At 36.3% G+C, this 24463-nt stretch overlaps 1 protein-coding gene across 1 annotated transcript in view; it reads left to right on the forward strand.

The window, feature by feature from the left end:
- Positions 1-24463, forward strand: part of SCP2 (sterol carrier protein 2) — a 130489-nt gene that overhangs the window by 41426 nt on the left and 64600 nt on the right. Inside the window, exons 6-10 of the mRNA XM_037021795.2 lie at positions 3924-4050; positions 11261-11324; positions 15482-15568; positions 16726-16876; positions 18013-18160. Of these exons, the coding sequence (XP_036877690.1) occupies positions 3924-4050; positions 11261-11324; positions 15482-15568; positions 16726-16876; positions 18013-18160 (577 nt within the window). The remainder of the gene's footprint in view (positions 1-3923; positions 4051-11260; positions 11325-15481; positions 15569-16725; positions 16877-18012; positions 18161-24463) is intronic.

Genomic DNA, 24463 nt, shown 5'->3' on the forward strand with positions numbered 1-24463 from the left:
GTTATTGTCATTTGTTTCCATATATTGCTTGATCTCTATTTTTATTTGTTTATTGATCCATTGCTTATTTAGGAGCATGTTGTTAAGCCTCCATGTGTTTGTCAGCCTTTTTGCTTTCTTTGTACAATTCATTTCTAGTTTTATACCTTTGTGTTCTGAAAAGTTGGTTGGTAGAATTTCAATCTTTTTGAGTTTTCTGAGGCTCTTTTTGTGGCCTAGTATGTGGTCTATTCTGGAGAATGTTCCATGTGCACTTGAGAAGAATGTTGTTTTTGCATGTGGAGTTCTATAGATGTCTATTAGGTCCATCTGTTCTAGTGTGTTGTTCAGTGCCTCTGTGTCCTTACTTATTTTCTGTCTGGTGGATCTGTCCTTTGGAGTGAGTGGTGTGTTGAAGTCTCCTAAAATAAATGCCTTGCATTCTATTTCCTCCTTTAATTCTGTTAGTATTTGTTTCACATATGTTGGAGCTCCTGTATTGGGTGCATATATATTTATATATTTATATATTTATATATATAATAGTTATATCCTCTTGTTGGATTGACCACTTTATCATTATGTAATGTCCTTTATCTCTTGTGACTTTCTTTGTTTCAAAGTCTATTTTGTCTGTTACTAGTACTGCAACACCTGCTTTTTTCTCCTTGTTGTTTGCAGGAAATATCTTTTTCCATCCCTTGACTTTTAGTCTGTGCATGTCTTTGGGTTTGAGGTGAGTCTCTTGTAAGCAGCATATAGATGTGTCTTGCTTTTTTTTGATTGGTGCATTCAGTCCATTTACATTTAGAGTGATTATTGAAAGATCTGTACTTATTGCCGTTGCAGGCTTTAGGTTTGTGGCTACCAAAGGTTCAAGGTTAGCTTCTTTACTCTATTACTGTCTAACTTAACTCAGTTATTGGGCTATTATAAACACAGTCTAATGATTCTTTATTTCTCTCCCTTCTTATTCCTCTTCGTCCATTTTTTGTATGTTGGGTGTTATTTTGTGTGTGTGTGCTCTTTTGTGTTTCCTTTGACTGCTTTTGTGGGTAGTTGATTTTTTTTTTTGCCTTTAGTTAGTATTTGATTGTTCTGCTTTCTTTGCTGTGATTTTCTTTTCTCTGGTGACATCTGTTTAGCCTTAGGGATGCCCCCATCCAGAACAGTCCCTCTAAAATACCCTGCAGAGGTGGTTCGTGGGAGGCAAATTCCCTCAACTTTTGCTTGTCTGGGAATTGTTTAATTCCTCCTTCATATTTAAATAATAATAGTGCTGGATACAGTATTCTTGGTTCAAGGCCCTTCTGTTTCATTGCATTGAATATATCATGCTGTTCTCTTCTGGCCTGTAAGGTTTCTGTTGAGAAGTCTGATGATAACTTGATGGGTTTTCCTTTGTAGGTGACCTTTTTTCTCTCTCTGGCTGCCTTTAATACTCTGTCCTTGTCTTTGATCTTTGCCATTTTAATTATTATGTGTTTTGGTGTTGTCCTCCTTGGGTCCCTTGTGTTGGGAGTTCTGTGTACTTCCGTGGTCTGAGAGGCTATTTCCTCCCCCAGTTTGGGGAAGTTTTCAGCAATTATTTCTTCAAAGATACTCTCTATTCCTTTTTCTCTCTCTTCTTCTTCTGGTTCCCCTAAATGCAGATATTGTTCCATTTCAATTGTTCACGCAGTTCTCTCAATGTTCTTTCATTCCTGGAGATCCTTTTATCTCTCTCTGCATCAGCTTCTCTGTGTTCCTGTTCTCTGATTTCCATTCCATTAATGGCCTCTTGCATCTCATCCATCCTGCTTTTAAGTCCTTCCAGAGATTGTTTTATTTCTATATTCTCCCTCCTTAGGTCTTCCTTATTTCTCTGCAAGTCCCTCAGCATGGTTATGACCTTTATGTTGAATTCTTTTTCAGGAAGATTGGTTAAATCTATTTCCCCAGATTCCTTCTCCAGGGAGGATGTCTGGGTTAGTCTGGTCTGTGTCAAATTCTTCTGCCTTTTCATGGTGATAGAGGTAGTCATAGGCAGTTGGTGTGTGTGTCAGCTGGGAGAACCAATTCCCTTTCCACTTGCTCCTGGCCTTCCTTTCCTGGGAGAACGACGACCCCTAGAGGTTTTTGCTGGGCAGTTGTCTGCAGACAGCATGTCTGATTCTTGCCCAGCTGCTGTGGAATAAGCTCTGCGCGGTTGCTGTGGGCGTGGCCACTTTCAGGCTGCTGCTCCGCTATGGTGGGGCGCACCGGAGGGGGATCAGGCGGGAGGCTGTTTATAGCCGTGAGGGGCCTCAGAGCTGCCCTGCCACCCCGGGGGTTAGGGTGCCCAGAGTTCCCTGGGATTCCCAGCTGCCGGGCTGAGTGTGCCGGAAGGCTTCCATCCAGCTGTGAGGCTCCTGTCCCTTTAAGTCGTTCAAAAAGAACTCGCTTTTCTTTTGTCCTGGGGGCGTGGGCCGCGGGGACCTGCTCTCAGGTTTTACTGTTCCGTTTCCATAGTGTCCAGCACCCCACTCACTGTGTGTCTGTGCTCCCAGTATGGATGGCTAGGGCTGGGTGTTTAGCAGTCCTGGGCTCCCTCTTCCTCCCCGCTCTGACTCCTCTTCTCCCACCGGGTGCTGGGGTGAGGGGTGCTCAGGTCCCTCCAGGCCATGGCTTGTATCTTACCCCCTTTGCAAGGCGCTGGGTTCTCGTAGGTATAAATGTAGCCTGACTGTTGTCCTGTATCTTCTGGTCTCTCTTTTAGGAATAGTTGTATTTGTTATATTTTCAAAAATATGTATGGTTTTGGGAGGAGATTTCCACTGTCCTACTCACACCGCCATCTTGGCTCCTCTGGGCAACACGTTTTTATGTATTTGTTTTGACAGAAAAAAATTTCCATCTGTTGCCATCCAAACACATAATTATATGTATTTGTTTTTAAGATTTCTGTGTTCAGAGATTCCACAAGACCTATTCTTCAGCTCACTTGTCCTTATCCTTTAGATTATCAAGTTGTTTATCATATCTAACTAAATAATTTTCTTCTACTAAGCCTAATTTTTCTTCATCAAACAGAATAGCTGAAACAGTATTTACTCTAGAACCCCCTGTGGACCAAAAAAATCCCCCAAAACCCCAAACCCTTCATTTACTCATTCAACAATTATTTATAGAATGTTTACTGTGTAACTGGCCATATGCTAGGCATTGGGTATACACATGAAAGTGTATGGAAAAGAGTTCCCACCCTCAGGGAGTTCATAGTCTTAGGAGGTAAACTGGCAAGAAACTGTTTTTCCTTTATGAATATTTGTGGAAGTAACTGTGTTCTATTCTAGAACTGTGGAAAAGGTGATATACTCTCTGAATATCCTAATCTTAATTCACTGCCTTCTGAAATACCCAAGCATGCTCTTTCCTTAGGATCTTTGTTCTTGCTGTTCCCTCTACCTAGAATGCTTCTCTCCTAAGATTATCCAGATGACTTATGTCCTGCTCCTTCACATCCTTATTTAAATATCATTTTATCAATGAGATCTCCCCTGACTACTGTCTATAAAATAGCACTTTCTACCTTCAGTTTTTATCCCCTTGGATTTATTCTTTATAGCATTATTGTTTACATTTTTATTTATTTTCATCCTCATCCCCTTTTGCCTTCTTCCCACCTCAGATTTAAATGCCAGATGAGCAGGGACTTTGTTTTGTTCAGTTTTATCCCTTGTATCTTGAGTAGTTATGGGTACATACAGGATTCTTGATAAATGTTTCTGGAAAAAATTAATACTTCTTTGGCACTTGATTATTTTTCCTTCTTATGTTTCCCTACAAAGCATTTCCTGACTCATTTTATTCACATTGTCTACACATTTAGAATAAATGAATGTCTTAGTCACACTGTAATAGTTGAAAGAGATACTTATTATGTCAAGAACTTATTAAATTTTGCTTTTTCTCCCCTCTTTTAGTTTTCAAAGAAGACCAATCCATTGGATAAACATGTTCAGGTTTTGATCAATAAATATGGATTGTCTGCCGATCCAGTTGCTCCTCAGATGTTTGGGTTTGCTGGAAGAGAGCACATGGAAAAATATGGTATGTTTAAAAAATACTTTAAGATCCATTGGTAGTTATATGCATGTGAGGAGAACCAATAGGTATTTATTAAGGAACTGTGGAGGATGCCAGAATATATAGATATAACGTGGTTTTTTAATTAAGTTGAAGAAATAGTCCATGTAGAATTTAGTTGTAGAAAAAGTATTCATATATAGGAAATCATGTGGAAATACCTAGAATGTCCCATAACAAGAAATTAAAATGGAAAAAATAATGTAAATCTTTTCTCCTGTAATCATGGACTATACGTTGAAGATCACCAGATGTGAATATAATAAGACTTAATGATGCTCTTGGTAATAGGCTTAAATAGCCAAGTTTTATTCTTTGTACTTGAATCCATCATAAGTCTATCATATTGTGTTATTCTCTAGTGTTTTATGAGGTTTAAATCTCATAGTTGATTGGTATTTTGTAGATTAACATCCTAGTTTTTGGACTGATGGTCAACAACTGTCCTACCTTAGCCAGTTAGTTAAAGCTTGGGGTTGTGCAGATAGGATGTTCTTTTTATATGACCGTGAACACGTACATTGTTGTGTACCGTGAGATAAGAAAGAATAAATTGTGGTACGTATACCCAATAGAATATTATTCAGCCATAAAAAGAAAAGAAATCCTATCTTTTGCAACAACATGGATGCATCTAGAGGATATTATGCTCAGTGAAATGAGCTGGGCAGAGAAAGACAAAAAACAAATGACTTCACAGTCATTTGTGCTCTTTACTCCATTCTTTCAAAGTCAGTTCATTTTATCCTTTAGGTCTTAAAAAAATCTTGTATCTCCAAAATTTTTTACAAAAATTATTTACAAAAGTATCTCCACTTGAATGTCTAATAGACATCTCAAATTAACAGATCTAAAGCAAAGTCCTAATTCGTTCTTTCAACTTCTCCCTTCCCCATCTGTTCTTCCTGAAGTTTTCCGCATTCAGTAAAGGGTAGCTCCATCTTTCTGGGACTTTTGGCCAAAAACACTGGAGCTGCTGTTGATTCCACTCATACTTGACACTCGGTGTATCAACAAACCTTTTCATTCATTTCTCAGAATATCCATTTCTCACCATATCTATCAATTTTTTACTGTAGCACAAGTCACCATAATTTGTCACATGGATTATAGGAGTCTTCTAACTGGTCTTTCTCCTTCTGCTTGTGTACCTTTACAGTCAGTTACTTACTTTACAGCCAGAGTACTGCTTTTAAAAATATTTCACTTCTCTGCTCAAAACTCTCTGTGTGTTCTCATCACAATCAGACGGAAACTGTGGGTCTTAATATGGCCTAAAACCTTCTGCATAATTTTATTCCCCACCCTCCATTAGCTCTCTGATCTAATCTCTTACCATTTTTTTCTTTCACCACTCTGCTCTAGCCACACTATCCTTTGTGTTTGTGAAACACAGTAAGCATATTCCTACTTCAGGCAGGGCCTTAGACTTGCTATTTCTACTTCTGGATTGTGCCAGCTCAAGGTATCATCAGTGCTAGCTCCCTTACTTCCATCAGGTCTTTACTTAAATGTCATCTTCTGCTTTCTTTCACTACCCTTCTTCCCAGAACTTCCTATCCTGTTTCCTGCTTTATTATTTTATATGGCACTTAAAAAAATCTGGCATATATATTTTTTCTTATTTATTGACTGTCTCCTCCAACCAGAATTAAAGTTCCACAAGAGCATTGAATTTTGTTAGTTTTATTCCCTGCTCATTGACTATTACCTAGAACAGTGCCTGGCACAAAGCAGGTATCTTGTAATTAATTAATCTTCAAAGAAACTCCTTCCTTGACCATTCAAATTGAAGTTGGTCCCTCCTGTTAGTCTCTTTAATAGATAATCCCTTGTTGCTTTCTTTCATTGCACTCTGCATTATTTATGTTCAATATATATTGTGTGTGGTTTTATTTGTTTAAATTTTAGTCTATATAAACTCCACATTAGCAGTAACCATTGTCAGTTGTTTATTTTCAAAATACCTTCTGTATATCTAGTGTTGGCACAGTGCTAGGCAAGTAATCTAGCCAGAAGAAAGTTTTTCCCCTCCCTTCTCTTCTGTAATTCCTAGACTATTTAAATACTCAGTAAACATTTGTTGAATGTACAAATGAATGAATGAATGAACTTCTATACTTAGGTTATCTCATTCAATTCTCACAATAATCCATTATGGGAAGGTGTTATTATCCCATTAATAATATAAGATGCTGACTTCAAGATCTTTTATATATTATGATTTATTGTGTTGAGAAAGTATCCACCAATTTTTATTTTCTTGAGGTTTTTTTTCTTTTCAGGAATGGGTATTGAATTTTACAAAGGGCCTTTCTAGCATCTATGGAGTTAATTGCATTGTGTCCCCCACTCAGATCTGTTAATAGACTAATAATATTAATTATTACAGCATTATTATATAATATGTATTATATAGTTATATAATATAATAATATTAGTAAAATACTAATATTTTATTAATGGCTTTCTGATATTGAGCCAACTTTGCAAATCTGGAATGAATGCTACTTGGTTATAATGTGTTGATTTTTTAATGTGGAATTAGATTTTGTCATTTATTTAATACTTTCAAGTCAGTGAAACTGATTTGTAATTTTCTCTTTTTCTTAAGTCTTTATCAAGTTTAGGTGTTAATTTTATACTCGTTTCCTAACTTTTCTTTACTTTTAATGCTTTGATGTAATTTATGGAGCATTGGGACTACCTGATCATTGTAGGTTTAGTAGAATTCCTGTGACACCATCTGGAACTGGTTCTTTTTGTTTGTTTGTGTTTTGGGTAGTTGCTTGGTAATTATCTATTTCTCTATGTTTAAACATTCTGTCTCCAGTTGGGTCAATTTTGGTACTCTGTATTTCTCTAGGAAATTATCCACTTCATTTAAATTTTCAAATCTTTGTACAGAAGTTTAAAAAGTCATCTTTTACAGTTTTAAAGTTTTTTTCTATTTCCATGGGATTTCCTTGTTATTTCTCATTTTTGTGTAATTTATGCTTTCTCCTTTTTTCCATGAAATTTTGTTAAATTTTTCCCAAATAACATGATTTTGATTATAGCTATTCTTTCTACTCTTTACCCCATAAATTTCAGTTTTTTTCCTTTTTTTTTATTGAGGTATAGTTGATATACAATATTATGTAGGTTTCAAGTCTACAACTTAGTGATTAGACAATTATCTAGATTACTAAATGCTCACCCCAATAAGTGTAGTCACTGTTAACATAGAAAGGATATTGCAGCATTACTGACTATATTCTCTATGCTGTACTTTTATCCCTGTGACTAGCTTATATTAAAATTGAGATTTTGTGCCTCTTTATCCCTTCACCTTTTTACTCACCTACCCCAACCCCTCCCCAGTGGTAATACCAGTCTCTTCTTGGTGTTTATGAGTCTATTTCTGTTTTGTTTTTTTGATTCTACACTTAAGTGAAATCATATGGTATTTGTCTTTGCCTGCCTTATTTCTCTTAGCATAATACCCTCTATATTGTTGCAAATGGCAAGATTTCATTCTTTTTATGGCTGAATAGTATTCCATTATAAATATGTACCACATCTTCTTTATCCATTTGCCTTTTGATGGACACTTTGGTTGCTTCCGTGTCTTGGCTATTGTAAATAATGTGGCAGTAAACATAGGGGTGCATATGTTTTTTTCTAGTAAGTGATTTTGTTTTCTTTGGGTGAATTCTCAGAAGTGGAATTACTGGGTTGTGTGGTATTTCTATTTTTAGTTTTTGAGGAACTTTCATATTGCTTTCCACAGTGGCTGGACCAATTTATATTCCCACCAACAGTGTAGGAGGGTTCCCTTTTCTCCACATCTTGGTCAATACTTGTTATTTCTTTACCCCATTAATTTCTGTCTTTATCTTCCTTGTGCTTTATTTAGATACTTTGTTGTTTTTCTAGTTTTTTTGAGTTGAGAATTCACTTTATTAATAATTCCTAATTTTATTGCTTTGTGATTTGAGAGTGTTACTTTTACATTTGGGCAGATTCTTAGTTCTGTGGCACCCTCTTATGTTAGTGTAATAAAGTCCTGTTTCTGTAGTGGATTTTTTGAGAGATGGTTTGTGTGTTCACTGACTTTTTTCTTTCTCTTTTTGATCTTGCAAGACCCTAAAATTTTACCCTTTTGCTTCTTTCTCTTTCATTATTCACTTGTCAAATGGTACCTTTCCTTTTCTTTTTGCCTTTTATTTTCTCCCAGAGTTATGCCTTTAAAGATTACCACATTGAATTCCCGTTCTTTTCAGATCCTTCCCTGTAGTAGTATTTTCCTTGTAGAAATATTTCCTCAGTATTTTCATACTTGAAGGGGAGTCTTTCTCTTCCCTGTGGTAGTTTTAGAGCAGTTGTAGGCTTGCCACTAGTTCCCCTCTTCTCTCCTTTGCAGTTTTTCTTCAGATGGCCCTTGTTTCCCAAAAGGTTTGCTGTGCAATTGCTGGCTGGGGTTTGGTCACTTTTTCCTCCTTTCTTTTTTTTCACTCAAAGATAATTAGAATTTTTGGATTTTTGTTATCTAGTTATGCTTAGGGTATGGTTTTGTGCAGGTTTATTTGTTCCTGTTATTCTATATTGTTTTTGAAGAGCATGGGGAGAGACAGGTTTAGGCAGCTTCCATTGTTGTTGGCTACCTGGAAATCCTGTGTCTGGTCTGTTTTTAAGCTTATATTTTCTCAAGTTTTATATTGCTTAGAATAGTTGGACAGCTTTCTAGTCCAAAATTTGAAGTATAAATGTACAGCATTTTATTTGAAATGCTGTTCTTCATCTAATAGATTTTTAATGAATTGTGGAATTTCGTAGAATTTTAAGTTATCATTTGAAGTTGCTGTTTGTGAATGTGCACTAGAAATCAATTATGTAAGACTATAGTAGCTTACATTCTGCTGTAAATCAGTAGATTTTTGTGACTTCAAAGTTTGATTCAAGGAGATTGAAATCTTTTTATACTAGGCATATCCTCTGAATAGCCATAAGTCTGAATTGGCAGTTCAGAATCACTAGTCAACAAGCCCTTCATCATTAAGTGCCCAGGCTTTATAAATACATGGTAAGTCGCTGTCAGAACATTTTTCATAGGGTTGCTATCTTCTGTAGATTAATTGGATCCCGTGGTAAGAAAAAAAAGGACATCAACATTTATTGAATATCTTTTATGTTAAATATTATTATGCTAAGTGCTTTTTTATGGCTTAGTTACCCCTCTTCCTACCAATCCATGCATGAATTGCTTGTAAATCTTGTAATATGTGAAAATAAAGCATTTGTACTTCCTGTAACTAGGAATTTGCCACCAATTGAGGTCATTCATTCCATCTTTTTGGGTGATTTCAATTATTACAGTGTCCTTTTTCATGTTGAACTCCAAAAGTCTGTCTCCCTACAGTTTCTGTCCATGGTCTGTGTCTGTCTTTTGAGACTCACAGAATAAGCATATTTTACTTACAGCTCTTCTAATACCTGAAGCCAGTCTGACTTTGTGTTTAGTTTCTCTTCTTCTTTTTAAGTGTTTTTATTAGACATGTTTCATGATCCATCCTTACCAGTCTAATTGCTATACTGGTATTGCATGTAAGCTTTTCTGGTAGTCACATCACGCTGCTAAATCACATTGAACTTGTAGTCAAGCAGGACCTCAGAGCCTTTCTCATAGTTGATGCTCCTTTTCCTAGGTTGTTTTGGGGGTCCAGGAATAGAACTGGGTGCTTAAGTAATTATATTAGGTAATTATATTTCATTGATAACAAACTGACAACGAACCTTCATGGTCTATTTGGATCTACCATTATAGCATCAGGTTTAGTGAGCACACTTTTAATTTTCTAATACAATTTTTGGTAGAAATATTAACCAGAGCATGACTGAGGTTAGAGTTTATCATTAGGCACTTTTTTCTAGGTTAATGCATTAATCAATGCCTGCTGTTTCCTAGTGTGTAGTCTGTGGGACATTAATAAGATGCTCCATGATGTGGGTCAGGTAAGTTGGGAAATGCTTCATACTTTAATGCCTTTGGACAGTCATAATACATTGTAATAGTAAAGGCTCTGAATGTCTTGCTATAAAAAAATCTACTTTGTTTAACCCAGTATTATATAAATTTATTTGACAGAAGAACCCTCATTTTTTAAATAACACCAAAAGAAAAAAAAAGGGGAAAAATAAAACTCACACTACAGTATTTTTTTATCTTGTGCCAAAGATGTTCTGAAAAATGTAATTGTCTTGCTGATATCTAGATATTATGTTTCATTTGATCTGCCAATCTACAATAAAAAATATACATTAAGCTGATGTCGCTTGTTCTTAATGAACCAATGTTGGCTGCTTCTTTGTATGAGATCACCAGTGTGAACTCTACTTTCTCTTTTTAATAGAATTGAGATAAGGTTTACTTAATTGTATGTCATTTCTGTTCTGAAGATCATCTTCCTTGACAGAGAAAAAAGTGATAAGATGGGGACTCTCCACTTTGCTAGCCATCCATTACCTAACATTATCAGTGCTAATCTGTGGACTTTTTCCTTCCTTGGCCTTTTCTAGCTCCAAAAGAGGATTCAAAACCTATTTTATCCTGTTTTGTCTTTTTAAAAATAGTAAAAAGGATTTTTGCAATTTTTTTCTTCATGAATGTGCTTGCTTTTGTGTTCCTGACACTGTTCTTTAAACTTCCTGTTAAGGAATTTTAAAAGCATATGTATTTCTTATTAGGCTGTAACTTTTCTAAAGACTTTTCTGCCTTATCATAAGGAAAGAAGACGATCAGGCCCTGGAGGGTGTGACTTGTAAAATTCACTTAGACCAGGGGCTTTTTTTGAGGTTTTGGCAGACTCCTTGAAGAATTGTTGGCAATGCTTTCCTGCCTTATATCTACTGTGGTCCCAGGCTAGATTTTGTGGTTTTTGAAATTGGACCCTAAATATAGTAGGTAGAATAGGCCAGTTTGAACTGTTCTTATAACATGCTTATCAGTTGATTCAATTCATTAAGTATACCCAAGTTTAATTATAAAGAAATACTTATGTGAGGGATCAGTGTGGAAGTTTTTCTCTGTGCCAGAGAAAATGTGGAAATAGCAGGATACTGAGTACCATTGCAACATTTGTTGATAAGCAGCAGAAAAACATTAACCACTAATAGATGTTTGCTTGCTCTACAGGAACAAAAGTTGAACATTTTGCAAAAATTGGATGGAAAAATCATAAACATTCAGTTAACAACCCGTAAGTATTTCAGAGACATGAAGTAGTGAAAATCTGGCAATTCTGCTATGTAATATGCAACTTGAAAAACAAATGCAAGACCTCAAAGATATTAACTGTATTTAAAAAATTACTATTAATATAAAGGCTTGTGCCCCAGTAAACTTTTGACTACTTTACTGTTTCAGTTTTTTGGTCTGTTATATTTAGGATACCAGTTAAGCTTAATAACTCTTTAAAAGAAGAAAGTGAATGGCTGGTGTTTAGATATATAATTGATTATACAGTGCAATTCTAGTAAATGAAACTTACTGTAATAATTTTAGTTGAAAATAACCAGTTATCATTTTAGGCCATTCCTTAAAACTTCTCAGTTTATTGGGATCTATTAAAACATTTGTAAAATGCATATTAGTAGCCATTTTAATAAGTTTGTATTAAATTATTTGTATTACTTTAATAATGCATTTTAATTGTATTACTGCCATTATTACTCTGGTACAATAATGTAATTATTTATATCCCAAAAAATAATCTGAAGTGAAAGTATATCGTGTATTACAGGTCATTAATCTTTGAATCCCTAGTACCTAGCGCAATGCCTGGCTCATAGCAATATGATTGCCAAATATAGTTGATTCATAATTAGAATCTCTACAAAAGCAATACCACCAAGCAATAAAAGAATAATAGTAGCTAATGTATTGAATGCCAACTCTGTGTCACTATGCAAGGTACTTTTATATACATTTTCATTTAATCCTCTCAAGGATCCTATAAAAGAGATATTTTTATTCTCACTTTGTAGATGAGGAAATTGAGGCTTACAGAAATTAGGTAACTTGCTCATTCCAAGTAGTGGCAATATAATGTTTCTAATACTTAATGCTACTGCTAGTTTTCCTTATTCTCCTCATTTGAAATTGATGTTTGAATTCAGCGCATACCTAAATAACAAATAATGTCTAATCCCATGCACTTGGACCAAATGGTATTTTGTGAAAGATTCTGGTATTGTGAAAGTTCAGTGCAATTCCATTGCTTAAATTATAAAACAGAAATTTTTCCATATGAGGTACCAAGCCTATTATAATTTACCCATTCTACTTTGCCATTCTTATATCCTACCACTTCCCTGGCTATTCCCAATCTCTAGCCTCACCAGATTACTTGGATTTTCCCAAGTGTATTATCAATACTTACTTCTATGTTTTTACTTATGCTCTTAGTTCTCCCTGGAATATCCTTCTACTTTTCTCTTGTTTGGTGACTCTTTACTTACTCATTAAGTCTCAAACCAAATATCATTGCTTCTTACAACACCTTGTGAAAGCTTCCAGGGCATAACTATTTTTTCTCATGAGCTTCATTGCATTGCTTGTATACCTCTATCACAACACATCACACTGTATCACACCTAGTCATTTGTACGTCTTTCTCCTCTGATGGTGGTGATCCTTGTGCAGAGATTATGTCTCATCTTTGTATTTTCAAACTCTAGTAGCATATTGGAAACTAGTAACATTATCGATAGAACTTTTTTGTTACTTTATAATAGAGTTAGGATGAGCAGTCTGAAGCCCATAAAAATGGTCTAGAGCTGATTTCTTTGTTCTTAGACCTTGAAGAACCATTAAATATCCTTGTCATTTTTTAAAACTAGTAAGGAAGTGGACCGGCATACTGAGGAATTGATAGCACTGCAGTTTTCCTGGCTTTGAGCCTCCAAAGAGCAACTTTTAACTTCTCTCAGAGAATCAAAGCTTCCAAGTCTTTCTCTTACTTAATTTCCTGCCTAGCCAGGCACTCATTTATCCACTCATTATAGCATTCTTCTAAAGGAATTTCATTCACTCAATAATGTATTCAGTAGCTTACTATGTGCAAGACATTGCTATAACTGCTAGTTATACAGTAGTGAGCAAGACAGATGAATTCCTTGCCCCCATGGACTTTCTCTTATATATTATAAGTTCTCGGTTTTGCTAAGTAGGCAAGTATTATTTCTGGATGTCAGTTTCACCATTTAGCCATTTAGCACTCTTTGAAACAGCCAAAAATAGCCCCCTAAGTTTGGCTCAGAAATTTCAGATGCTAACTTCTTGCACTAGGTTTTGCTTGGCTAGAGAAGAAAGAGAATTCTGTTTGCTGACCAGTCATTAAAGATACTATATTACATGTTTCTAAGAAGGTTGAATTAAGAAACTATTCTAAGTATTTCCTCATAAATTATAAGAATATTTAAAGGCAGTGAGAATCTGTGATAAGTAGTATAGGATTAGGGATTACTCATGTCACTTGAGCCTTCAGACCTGTGTCTATAACTTTTTCCTAGTTGTCTCCACTTGGGTGTCCCACAAATGCCTCATAGTCAACATACAGAATTTATAATTTCTCTCAACCATGCTTTTCCTTTAGTACTCCATGAATAACATCGACATATACCTAATTATTCAAGATAGAAAACTATAAGTCATTCTTTAGTCTGCCTTCTTCCTCAGGTCCTGTATGAGTTGCATATGAGTTGGGAAGAACAGAATCCTAGTGATTCTGCCTCCTTACTATCTTTTGAATTCATCCTGTCTCTCCATCTTTCACTTCCAGTTTTCTACTTTAGGCCCTTACCATTTCTTACCATAATTATTGACCCAATATCTCCAGTCTCTTAGGTGGTTTACTTGTTTTCGGTAATGTCTTTTTACCAGTTGTTTGCTATGGATTCAGGCTGAGTTCTCTGAGGATGAAGACGGTGTCCTTGTTCTCATTTTGCCTAGCACAGGATCTGGCACAAGTATGGTGGTTTTTGAAAGTTGCTTCAAAGCTAACTTTAAAAGCAAAGGTGCAGATGCTAGTATGCAGATCTAAGTTACTCAGGCTTTATTTCTAAACATTTGAATTGTTTTTTAATTTCCACACCAATTGAGTTTGCTTTTAGAAACTGTCTTGTGGTATCTGTTGCTGCTACTATATTTTCTCAGTGCAATTTCTGAAACTGATTATATTATTAGAGAAGCCAAAGGGGATAAAAATAAGTCTCTTCTTTGCAGTGATGAGAAAAGATATGTGTTTTGAAGAATGTGGATAATTTATCATGGATTTTATATATTTATTCAAGAACTCCATTAGTAGTTGCATAATATCATCACCACAAAAGTTGGCTGAATTGGAGGTCATTTAATTTTGCTTTTAAGAAACTAGTATTTTATAGTTCTCCAAAAGAAAAAAAAAGTATGTTCTGTTTTAACCCAACTGGTTTGACAACAACCGAATGTACTGCAATTCATTTCTGTCATTAATTTCCCAGAGTTAATGTAGAACTTAGTCTTCCACAAGACTGCCCTCACTCCAGATGTTAGCTGCAAGTAGGATCCCCAGGCCCTACACTTCTGACTGTCTATAAATTCAGCAGCTCCAATGACCCTCTCAAGTTTAATAATTCACTAGAATGACTCACAGAACTCAGGAAAGTACTGTATTTATGACTACATTATTATAAAGGATACATTCTCACAGCCAAATGGATAGGCACTTAGGGTGAGGTCTGGGAGGGTTCCTAAAGCAGAGCTTCCATGACCTCTCCCCATGTTTTCTGGATACATCACCCTCGTGGCATACAAAAGTGCTTAGTAACCATGAAGCTCTATGAAGCTCCCGTGTCCACAGTTTTTACTGGGTCTTCATTATGCAGGTGTCCTGGATTAAATCATTGGCCTACATGATTGAACTCAATCTTTAGTCCCCCTCTTCTCCCTAGGGGTCAAAACAGTATCAGAAGTTCCAACCCTGCGTCTCCATGGTTTGGTCCTTCCGGTGATCAGCCCTCTGCCTCAGCACCTTTCTCTTCCCCTCAACTAGGGGCCCACCATGATTATGTTATTAGCATAACAAAGACACTCCATCATTCAGGAAATTCCAAGGGTTTTAGAAGCTTCATGCCAGGAACCCAGGACAAAGATTAGTCAAATGTTTTATTATGCAACTTATGTTACTTTGGAGTTAGGATTTTTTTAAAAATCAGCTCAGAAAATTGACTTATTAAAGGTTGAAATTGTTCATAAAAGCCTGTGTTTTTGGTTGTGGAAACTATTTACATATTATTCTAACTTCTGAACTGAAACAGCTTCAACAAAAATTGTAATTGTTACCTCACATTCTGTAACTACTTATTTTGTATTTAGGTATTCCCAGTTCCAAAAGGAATACAGTTTAGATGAAGTGATGACATCTCCAAAAGTTTCTGATTTTTTGACTGTCTTACAATGTTGGTAAGGAAAACACATTTTAATGTTTAATAGAGAAAAGTAACTCCCTCCTGTTCCCTGCTCCCACTCCTACCTTGGGTAAACCTTAGGCTTTGTATCTGAGTATATCTGTATCTGTATCTGCTTTTTTAGAACTACCAATGTAGTTCTCACTCTGGAGTGAACACCCTTACTTCCTATTCCTGTCTACAGGCAGACTTTTTTCTCTTGGAAAATTATATATTTTACTTCCTTCTCTCATGATTTCTACCTCCTTTATTTTAATTGTATTTATTCACTTAAATGTGGCTTAGTAGGCTAGTGGAGTCCAAAATTTTTCCCTTGAGCATTTTGTTTGCTGTATACTTTATTGTAGAAAATTTACTCATAGTAGCCAAGAATAGAAGTAAAACAAGAAAAGAAAAAAAAATCACAGTCCTAATAATGATAATAGTTGCATTTTGAAAATTGCTTGACAATGTCTGCCTCCTAGAAGATTGAGTTAGTACTGCCCAGGTCCTGCCTGTGCCTAGTTATCACCTGACTGTGCCCTAGAGATGCTGACTGGAAAGCAAGTGAGTAAGTGGGGTCAGGTTTTATCTGTTGCAGGGTGATGATATCCCCATTTATAAAAGTCCATCCAAACTCTGGAAGATTTCTCGTGTTTGCCACCTTCCTTCACAGCTTGCTCTAAGGAAAAGATCTATTTTTTGAGGCAATCTCAAGAGTCTTAACCAAACCATGGACTTTCTGGTATTTCCTATGATCCTTTCCCAGTTTCCAAAAAGGATTCCAAGACTCACTATTTGTGAGATAGAAAAGTTGGAGCTAGTTAGGCCTGTAGTAGAATCTTTATTGCACTAGGATAGGAATAACTTTGTAGACTCCTCGGAAGTCACCAGAAGATGCCTTATGCATCTGCAGAGGCAAATCTGAGATTCTTTGCAAAAAGAACTTTTTGGGAGAGATACTTAGAGACCAAGTGGTGACTAATAGCATTTAAGTTCTTGATAGAGGTTCAGTTCTCTTGTGGGGGACTATAATTTTTAATTGAAGATACCACAAAGATGACAATCTAGTGACCAGCAAGCACACTCAGCTTTTCTTCCCACATTGGAAGACTCTGAAATCCTAGGATTGATGTGGACTAGGTGTAAATGGTTATTTTTACCTCTTCTTAGTCCCACTTCAGATGGTGCTGCAGCAGCAATTTTGGCTAGTGAAGTATTTGTACAGAAGCATCACCTGCAATCCAAAGCTGTGGAAATTGTGGCACAAGAGATGGTAACTGATTTCCCAAGTTCATTTGAAGAAAGAAGCATTATTAAAACGGTGTGTCTGAAATTCTGTTTTATTAATCAATTGAGGGATTTCTGTTAAAAAAATTTCTTGTTTTCATCAGCTCTGAAAGTTATTTACTTGAGAAAAACTGGTCTGGAAAATTTACTTTTATAATCCATCCATAAGAATCTATTAAAGGAAAATAAACTGATGAGAACATACACTTCTTATGATAGAGCCATGCACTAGACATGCTATTATTTTTATTCTGAGTTGACTGACTATACCCAGAGCTCTACAGAGTTAAGAGAAAAACAAGGATATTTTCAGGAACTTTCTTAGCCCTTAGATCTTTAAAGATTCTGACTGAAGATTACATACAAAACAGAGGAAGTAAAGAAGATGAGAATTCAGACCTAGAGTTAGTTGAATATTTGAGGATATACACACACACACACACACACACACATTAATAAGCATGTACACATAAACATATATACACATATATAAATAATCATGTTTACAATAAATGTTTACATGAAATTACAGTTTACAAAATGATTTTACAACAGTGCTTTGAATTTGAAAATGTCCCTAGATCACAAAGCTAGGTTGTGGCAGAGGTGGAACTTATACTCAGGTTTTTTTTATTACAGCACAGTTTCATTTTACCACAATTTTATTCCTTGGGGAAAAGTTGAGTTTGCATATTATTATCTGAGACCAAAAGGGTGTTAAGAGCATGGATTTTGGAAAAATGGTATTCTGTATGATCTTCTAAAAGAAAGTTGTTTACTTTCACATGGGATTTCCCCCATGTTTCTCAGTATTTCTAAATCATAGTGATCTATTTATTGATGAATCTCTTTAACCTATTTACCACAACTATACACTGTGGTTTGATAAAGTTTCTGAAACTTAGCACAAGATATGGCCTGAAGATTCTAAGTCGTTTTTATACATCTTGTTTAAAATTGTGTCTTTATAGTACAAAACTTAGTTTGTACCTTCTCCATCCTGGATATTCTTTTATTTGGACTTTCTGTGTAATAGAGAATCAACTGAAATTTCAATATGTGTGGTTAATTCTCAGTTGTTATAGTTATATGTATTAATCTCTTATAAGCCTTATGTAAAATTCCCAGTTTTGATGCCCTTAATTTGTTTACATATGGTTTTGGTTTTAGGTTGGCTTTGATATGAGTAAAGAAGCTGCCAGAAGGTGCTATGAGAAATCTGGCCTAAGCCCAAGTGATATTGATGTAATAGAACTTCATGATTGCTTTTCTGCCAATGAACTCCTTACTTATGAAGCACTGGGACTCTGTGAAGAAGGTAATGTCTTTGATGAGATGCAGATTAATTTAATAAGTTTCATGAGAAAATTTCATTTTCACCATTAAAAGAATTCAGTAATTTCCCTTCCATCCATGTTATCTCCATCACACTGTGAAACATGAATATAAGCTATCTTGATAGTGGATTTTTTAGAACATGTAATCTTGGATAATACCAGCAGTGAGATAACAGAGAATGCAAATAATTTCTATTATACAATTCAGGAGTACTTATAATGTACTGTTAAGTAAATAAAAAAGGATAAGATATTATATTTGTAATTCCAACTAAAAATTGTGTTTGAATAAAGACTTGCAGAAAGGAAAATGGGGAAACTAGTTTGTGGGATCTGGAGGTTTTTTTTTTTTTTCTTCCTTATTTCTAAAGTAGTTGTACCATTTCCATCATTACCAGGAGTGTATGAGAATTCTAGTTGTTTCACATCTTCACCAACACTTGATATGTTCAGTTTTTATTTTTTAATTAAGGTTTCACATGAAAAACATTGTGGTTACTACATTTACCCATATTATCAAGTCTCCCCCACACCTCATTGCAGTCACTACCTATGAGCATAGTAAGATGACCCAGAGTCACTACTTGTCTTCTCTGTGCTGCACTGTCTTCCCCATGACCCTCCCCACACCATGTGTGTCAATCATAATCCCCTTCTCCCTCCCTCCCTCCCACCCTCTCCCACCCCTCCCCTTTGGTAACTGCTAGTCCCTTGGAGTCTGTGAGTCTGCTGCTGTTTTGTTCCTTCAGTTTTACTTCATTGTTATACTCCACAAATAAGGGAAATCATTTGGTACTCATCTTTCTCCGCCTGGCTTATTTCACTGCGCATTATATCCTCTAGATCCAACCATGTTGCAAATTGCAGGATTTCTTTTCTTTTTATGACTGAATAATATTCCATTGTTTTTATGTACCACCTCTTCTTTATCCATTCATCTAATGATGGACACTTAGGTTGCTTCCATGTCTTGGGTATTGCAAATAGTGCAGCGATAAACATAGGGTTGTATATATCTTTTCAAATGAGGGATTTTGTTTTCTTTGGGTAAATTCCTAGAAGTGGAATTACTGGATTGAATGGTATTTCTATTTTAGTTTTTTAGGAACCTCTGTACTGCTTTCCACAGTGGTTGCACCAATTTACATTCCCACCAACAGTGTAGGAAGGTTCCCATTTCTTTGCACCCTTGCCAGCATTTGTTGTTGTTTGTCTTTTGAATAGTGGCCCTTCTAACTGGTGTGAGGTGGTAGTTCACTGTGGTTTTAATTTTCATTGCTTTGATGATTAGTAATGTGGAGCATCTTTTCATAGGCCTGCTGGCCATCCATATTTCTTCTTTGCAGAAATGTCTGTTCAGGTCCTCTGCCCATTTTTTACTCAGGTTATTTGTTTTTTGGTTGAGGAGGTATATAAGTTCTTTAATATTTTGGTTGTAACTTATCAGGTGAGTCATTTATGAATATATTATCCCATAATATAGGTTGCCTTTTTGTTCTGTTGATGATATCCTTTGCTGTACTGAAGGTTTTTAGCTTGATATACTCCCACTTGTTCATTTTTTATTTTGTTTCCCTTGCCGGAGGAGATCTGTCCAGGAAAAAATTGCTCATACTTAGGTTCAAGAGATTTTTGCCTGTTTTCTTCTGAGAGTTTTATGGTTTCATGTCTTACATTCAGGTCTTTGATCCATTTCAAATTTACTTTTGTGTATGAAGTTAGATAACAATACAGTTTCATTCCTTACATGTAGCTGCCCAGTTTTCCCAGTTGATGAGACTGTCTTTTCCCCATTGTATATCCATGGCTCCTTTATCATATATTAATTGACCATATATGCTTGGGTTTATATCATGGGCCCTCTATTCTGTTCCATTGATCTATGGATTATTTCTTGTGCCAGTACCAAATTGTTTTGATTACTGTAGCTTTATAGTAGAGCTTGAAGTCATGGAGCGTAAATCCCACAGCTCTGTTCTTCTTTCTCATGATTGCTTTGGCTATTTGGGGTCTTTTGTAGTTCCATATGAATTTTACAACCATTTGTTCTAATAGGGATTGCATTGAATCTGTAAACTGCCTTGAACAGGATGGCCATTTTGACAATAATGGTTGACAAAAACAAAAACAGGTTAGTTTTCCATTTATTGGTGTATTCTTTAATTTCTCTCAGAGTGTCTTATAGTTTTCAGAGTAAAGGTCTTTCACCTCCTTGGTTAGGTTTATTCCTAGGTGTTTTATTCTTTTTGATGCAATTGTAAATTGAGTTGTTTTCCTGATTTCTCTTTCTGCTAGTTTTCCTAGTTTCATTGTTTTTCTCTGTTGCTTTGTTCTTCTCTATTTTATTTATTTATGTTCTGACCTGTATTATGTCCTTCCTTCTACTAACTTTGTGCTTCTTTGTTCTTCGTTTTCTAGTTTCTTTAATTGTGAGTTCGGACTGTTTATTTGAGATTGTTCTTGTTTCTTGAGATAAGCCTGTATTGCTATGTACTTGCCTCTTAGAACTGCCTTTGCAGCATTCCACAGATTTTGGGCTGTTGAGTTTTTGTTTACATTTTTCTCCATATATTGCTTGATTTCTGTTTTAACTTGTTTATTGATCTGTTGATTATTGAGAAGCATGTTGTTTAGCCTCCATAAGTTTGTAGGCTTTTTTGTTTTCTTTGTGTAATTTATTTCTAGTTTCATATCATTGTGGTCTATGATACAATTTCAATCCTTTTGATATTGAGGCTCTTTTTGTGGAGTAGTATGCGATGTATTCTGGGGAACATTCCATGTGCACTTGAGAAAAATGTGTATCCTGCTGCTTTTGGGTGGAATGTTCTGTAGGTATCTGTTAAGTCCATCTGATCTAATGTATTGCTTAGTGCCTCCGTTTCCTTCCTTATTTATTCATTTATTTTCTGTGTGGTTGATCTATTGATGTGAGTGGTGTGTTAAAGTCTCCTAAAATGAATGTGTTGCAATCTATTTCCCCCTTTAATTTTGTTAGTGTTGTTTTACATATTTAGGTGCTCCTATTATGTTGGGTCCATAGACATTTATAATGGTTATATCCTCATGTTGGACTGATCCCTTTATCATTATGTGATGTCATTTAGCTCTTGTTACTTTCTTTGTTTTGAAATCAATATTGTCTCATATGAGTACTGCTACTCCTCTTTTTTTCTCCCTATTATTTGTGAAATATCTTTTTCCATCCCTTCACTTTCAGTCTGTGTATGTCTTTGGGTTTGAAGTGAATCTCTTATAGGCAGCATATAGATGGGTCTTGTTTCTTTATCCATTCTGCCACTCTGTGTCTTTTGATTGGTGCATTTAGTCCATTTACCTTTAAGGTGATTACTGATAGATATGTACTTATTGCCATTTTATTAATTGTTTTCTGGCTGTTTTATAGCTCCTCTCTGTTCCTTTCTCATTCTTTTATATTCTTCTCTTGTTATTTGATGGTTTTTTTAGGGTTGTGAATGGATTTCTGTTTAAAAATTTTTTTAACTGCTGATTCCTCTATTTCAAACACAATCTACTTTTTTTTCTTCTTATTCTTCTTCCTCCCCTCCACTTTTTGTATTAGATGTCATAATCTGCACTTTTTGTGTATCCCTTGGCTGATTTTGTATATAGTTGATTTTGCTTCTTTTGTTTTAATTTCATACTTGCTTGGTAATTGATTGGTCTACTACCTTTACTGTGGGTTTATTTTCACTGGTGAAAGCTATTTAGCCTTAGTAGTATTTTCATCTACAGCAGTCCCTTTAATATATCCTGTGAGGCTGGCTTAGTGGTGATGAATTCCTTTAACTTTTGTTTGTCTGGAAACTTTAATGCTGGCTTCAAATTTAAATGATAATCTTGCCAGGTAGAGGATTCTTGGTTGGACATCCTTCTGTTTCAGTACATTAAATACATCATGCCACTCCCATCTGGCCTGGAAAATTTCTGCTGAGAAGCCTGCTGATACCTGGTGGGATTTCCTTAATAAGTAATCTTTTTCCTCTCTCTAGCTACTTTCATTGATCTTTGCCATTTTAATTATTATATGTCTTGGTCTTGTCTTCCTAGGGTTCCTTTTGTTAGGGGCTCTCTGCCTTCCATGACCTAAGTCTATATTTCCTTCCCAGACTGGGAAACTTTTCAACAATGATTTCTCTAAAGAGACTTTCTATCCTTTGCCTCTCTCTTCTTCTGGTACCCCTATTATATGAATATTATTTCATTTGGATTGGTCATATAGCTCTCTTACCATTCTTTGATTCCTAGAGATCCGTTTTCTTTCTGTTCCTCAGCTTCTGTGTGTTCCTGTTCTCCAATTTCCATCTCATTGAGTGTCTCCTCTGCTTGCAGTAATCTACTCTTTAATCCCTCCATTGTATATTTCATTTCAGTTACTGTATTTTTTAGCTCTGAGTGGCTCTTTTTCAGGTCTTCTATCTCTTTGTTGACATCCCCCCTGAGATCTTGAATACTTTTTTGCAAATTAGTAAGCATGTTAATGACTTTTACTTTGAAATCTTTATCAAGATTGGTGATATCTGTGTCATTTAACTCTCTTTCTGGTGTCTTGTCCTGTAGTTTTGTTTGGATCAATGTTTCTCTGTTGCCTCATTTCTGTGTTTCTTCCTCTTTTTTAGATGGATCTTATATGCTTCTTGGCTCATAAACTAATACCTTTATGAGGAAGGTGTCCTATGGTGCCCAGAAGTTCAAGACTCTTTACTCTTCAGTGCCTGGTTCTCCTTTATGGGAACTCCAGCTGTTGGTTGCAGTGGGTGGTGCCTTTCTGTCTGTCTGCAGCACTGCAGTTTGCTTCAGCTGCCTTTGTGATTTGAGCAGAAGCCTCTGCTGGGGTCACTGGGCAGGGCCACCCTCTGCCTGCCCTGAAGCAATGGTGGAGCTTCTGGGTTAAGGAGGTAGCTCTGGTGCATGGTGGGATGTGCAACACTGGGCTTGGATACCTGGTGGGAGGAAGGAGATCCCAGGGATGGCTCCTGCCAGCACCTCTCCAGTTGGGCTGAAACAGGGCAAGAATACTAGGAGAGTGTCCCTTTGCCTGCCAGGCAGCGAAGTCTGACACTGCTGCTGGGCCAAGTGGGTTGGCTTGTTGGCAGAGTGCACAGGGAGGAGCTTCAGGGCTCTATTGCCATCGAGGGGGATGGAGGTCTGCGGCTCCTGAGAGTTCCCAACCTGTTGGGTCTTGGGAGATTGCATTCATCTTCCCTTTCTCCTAAGGAGAGAGCTCTTTCCAACCCTCTGGCTCCACTCCTACTTCTGGGAAGTCTTTCAAACTGCCACCTCTGCTTTGGGTCTCAGGGCCAGCAGAGTGTGCCTGTCTTCCACAAGTGACTAGAGGCTCAGCTTCCCAGAGTGTTCCAGCTGTCCCTGATGCCCCACTCTGCTAATTGGGAGAACCCAATGTAATGTGGATTCATGCTCCCGGAGCAGATCTCCAGGCCCAGGTGTGCAGCATTCCTGGACTCTTGTCTGTTCCTCTTTCTTCTGCCTGTGGGCTGGGGTTGGGGAAGGGCTGGGGTCTCACTTTTGATGGCAGCTCGGCCCCTTTACCCTTTTCTGTGTAGTCATTTTTTCTTCCCAAGGTGTAGGTGGTATATTCTGCAGTCTTTACGTCATTTTCAGGTTTAGTTGTATTTGCTCTGTTGTCTTCTTTTATGCATATTTGGGAGGAGGTTTCCACCTTGCATTCCTACTTTGCTATCTTTTTCTCCCCTTTTCAGCCTCACTCACTGCACCATTTTCCTGCCAGCCCTGGAAACTCTGCTTGCTGGAAGTTTCACTGGGTGGTGAATCCAGAGTTGGCAGTGTTTCCTACCCCACCTCCACCCTTTCCAAAGTGTGCTCAGCACTGTGCCACCCCACGGCACTAGTTCAAATACTGTTAATGTCTCTTGTAACTTTGTCTTTGTAGATTATTTAGCAGTACAGTGTTTAATATCCAGATGTTTGGAATTTTCCTACATATCTTACTGTTACTGCTTTCCAATTTAATTCTTTTGTAGTAAAAAATTCTGTGTTTGATTTTGATCCTTTATTAAACTTATTGAAATTTATTTTATGGCTCCACATATGTTATATATTGTTAAAGTTATGTACATGTGAAAAAATAATGCATATTCTGCTTCTGCAGTTGTTAGATGTAGTATTCTGTATATGTCAATTAAATCATGATTGATAGGATTTTTTAGATCTGCCTTTACTGATTTATTTGACGTGCTCTATCAATTGCCAAGAGAGGGGTGTTTAAATCTATGATTGCGAAT

Source organism: Manis javanica, chromosome 4 (genome assembly GCF_040802235.1).
Source record: "Manis javanica isolate MJ-LG chromosome 4, MJ_LKY, whole genome shotgun sequence".
Lineage (NCBI taxonomy): Eukaryota > Metazoa > Chordata > Mammalia > Pholidota > Manidae > Manis > Manis javanica.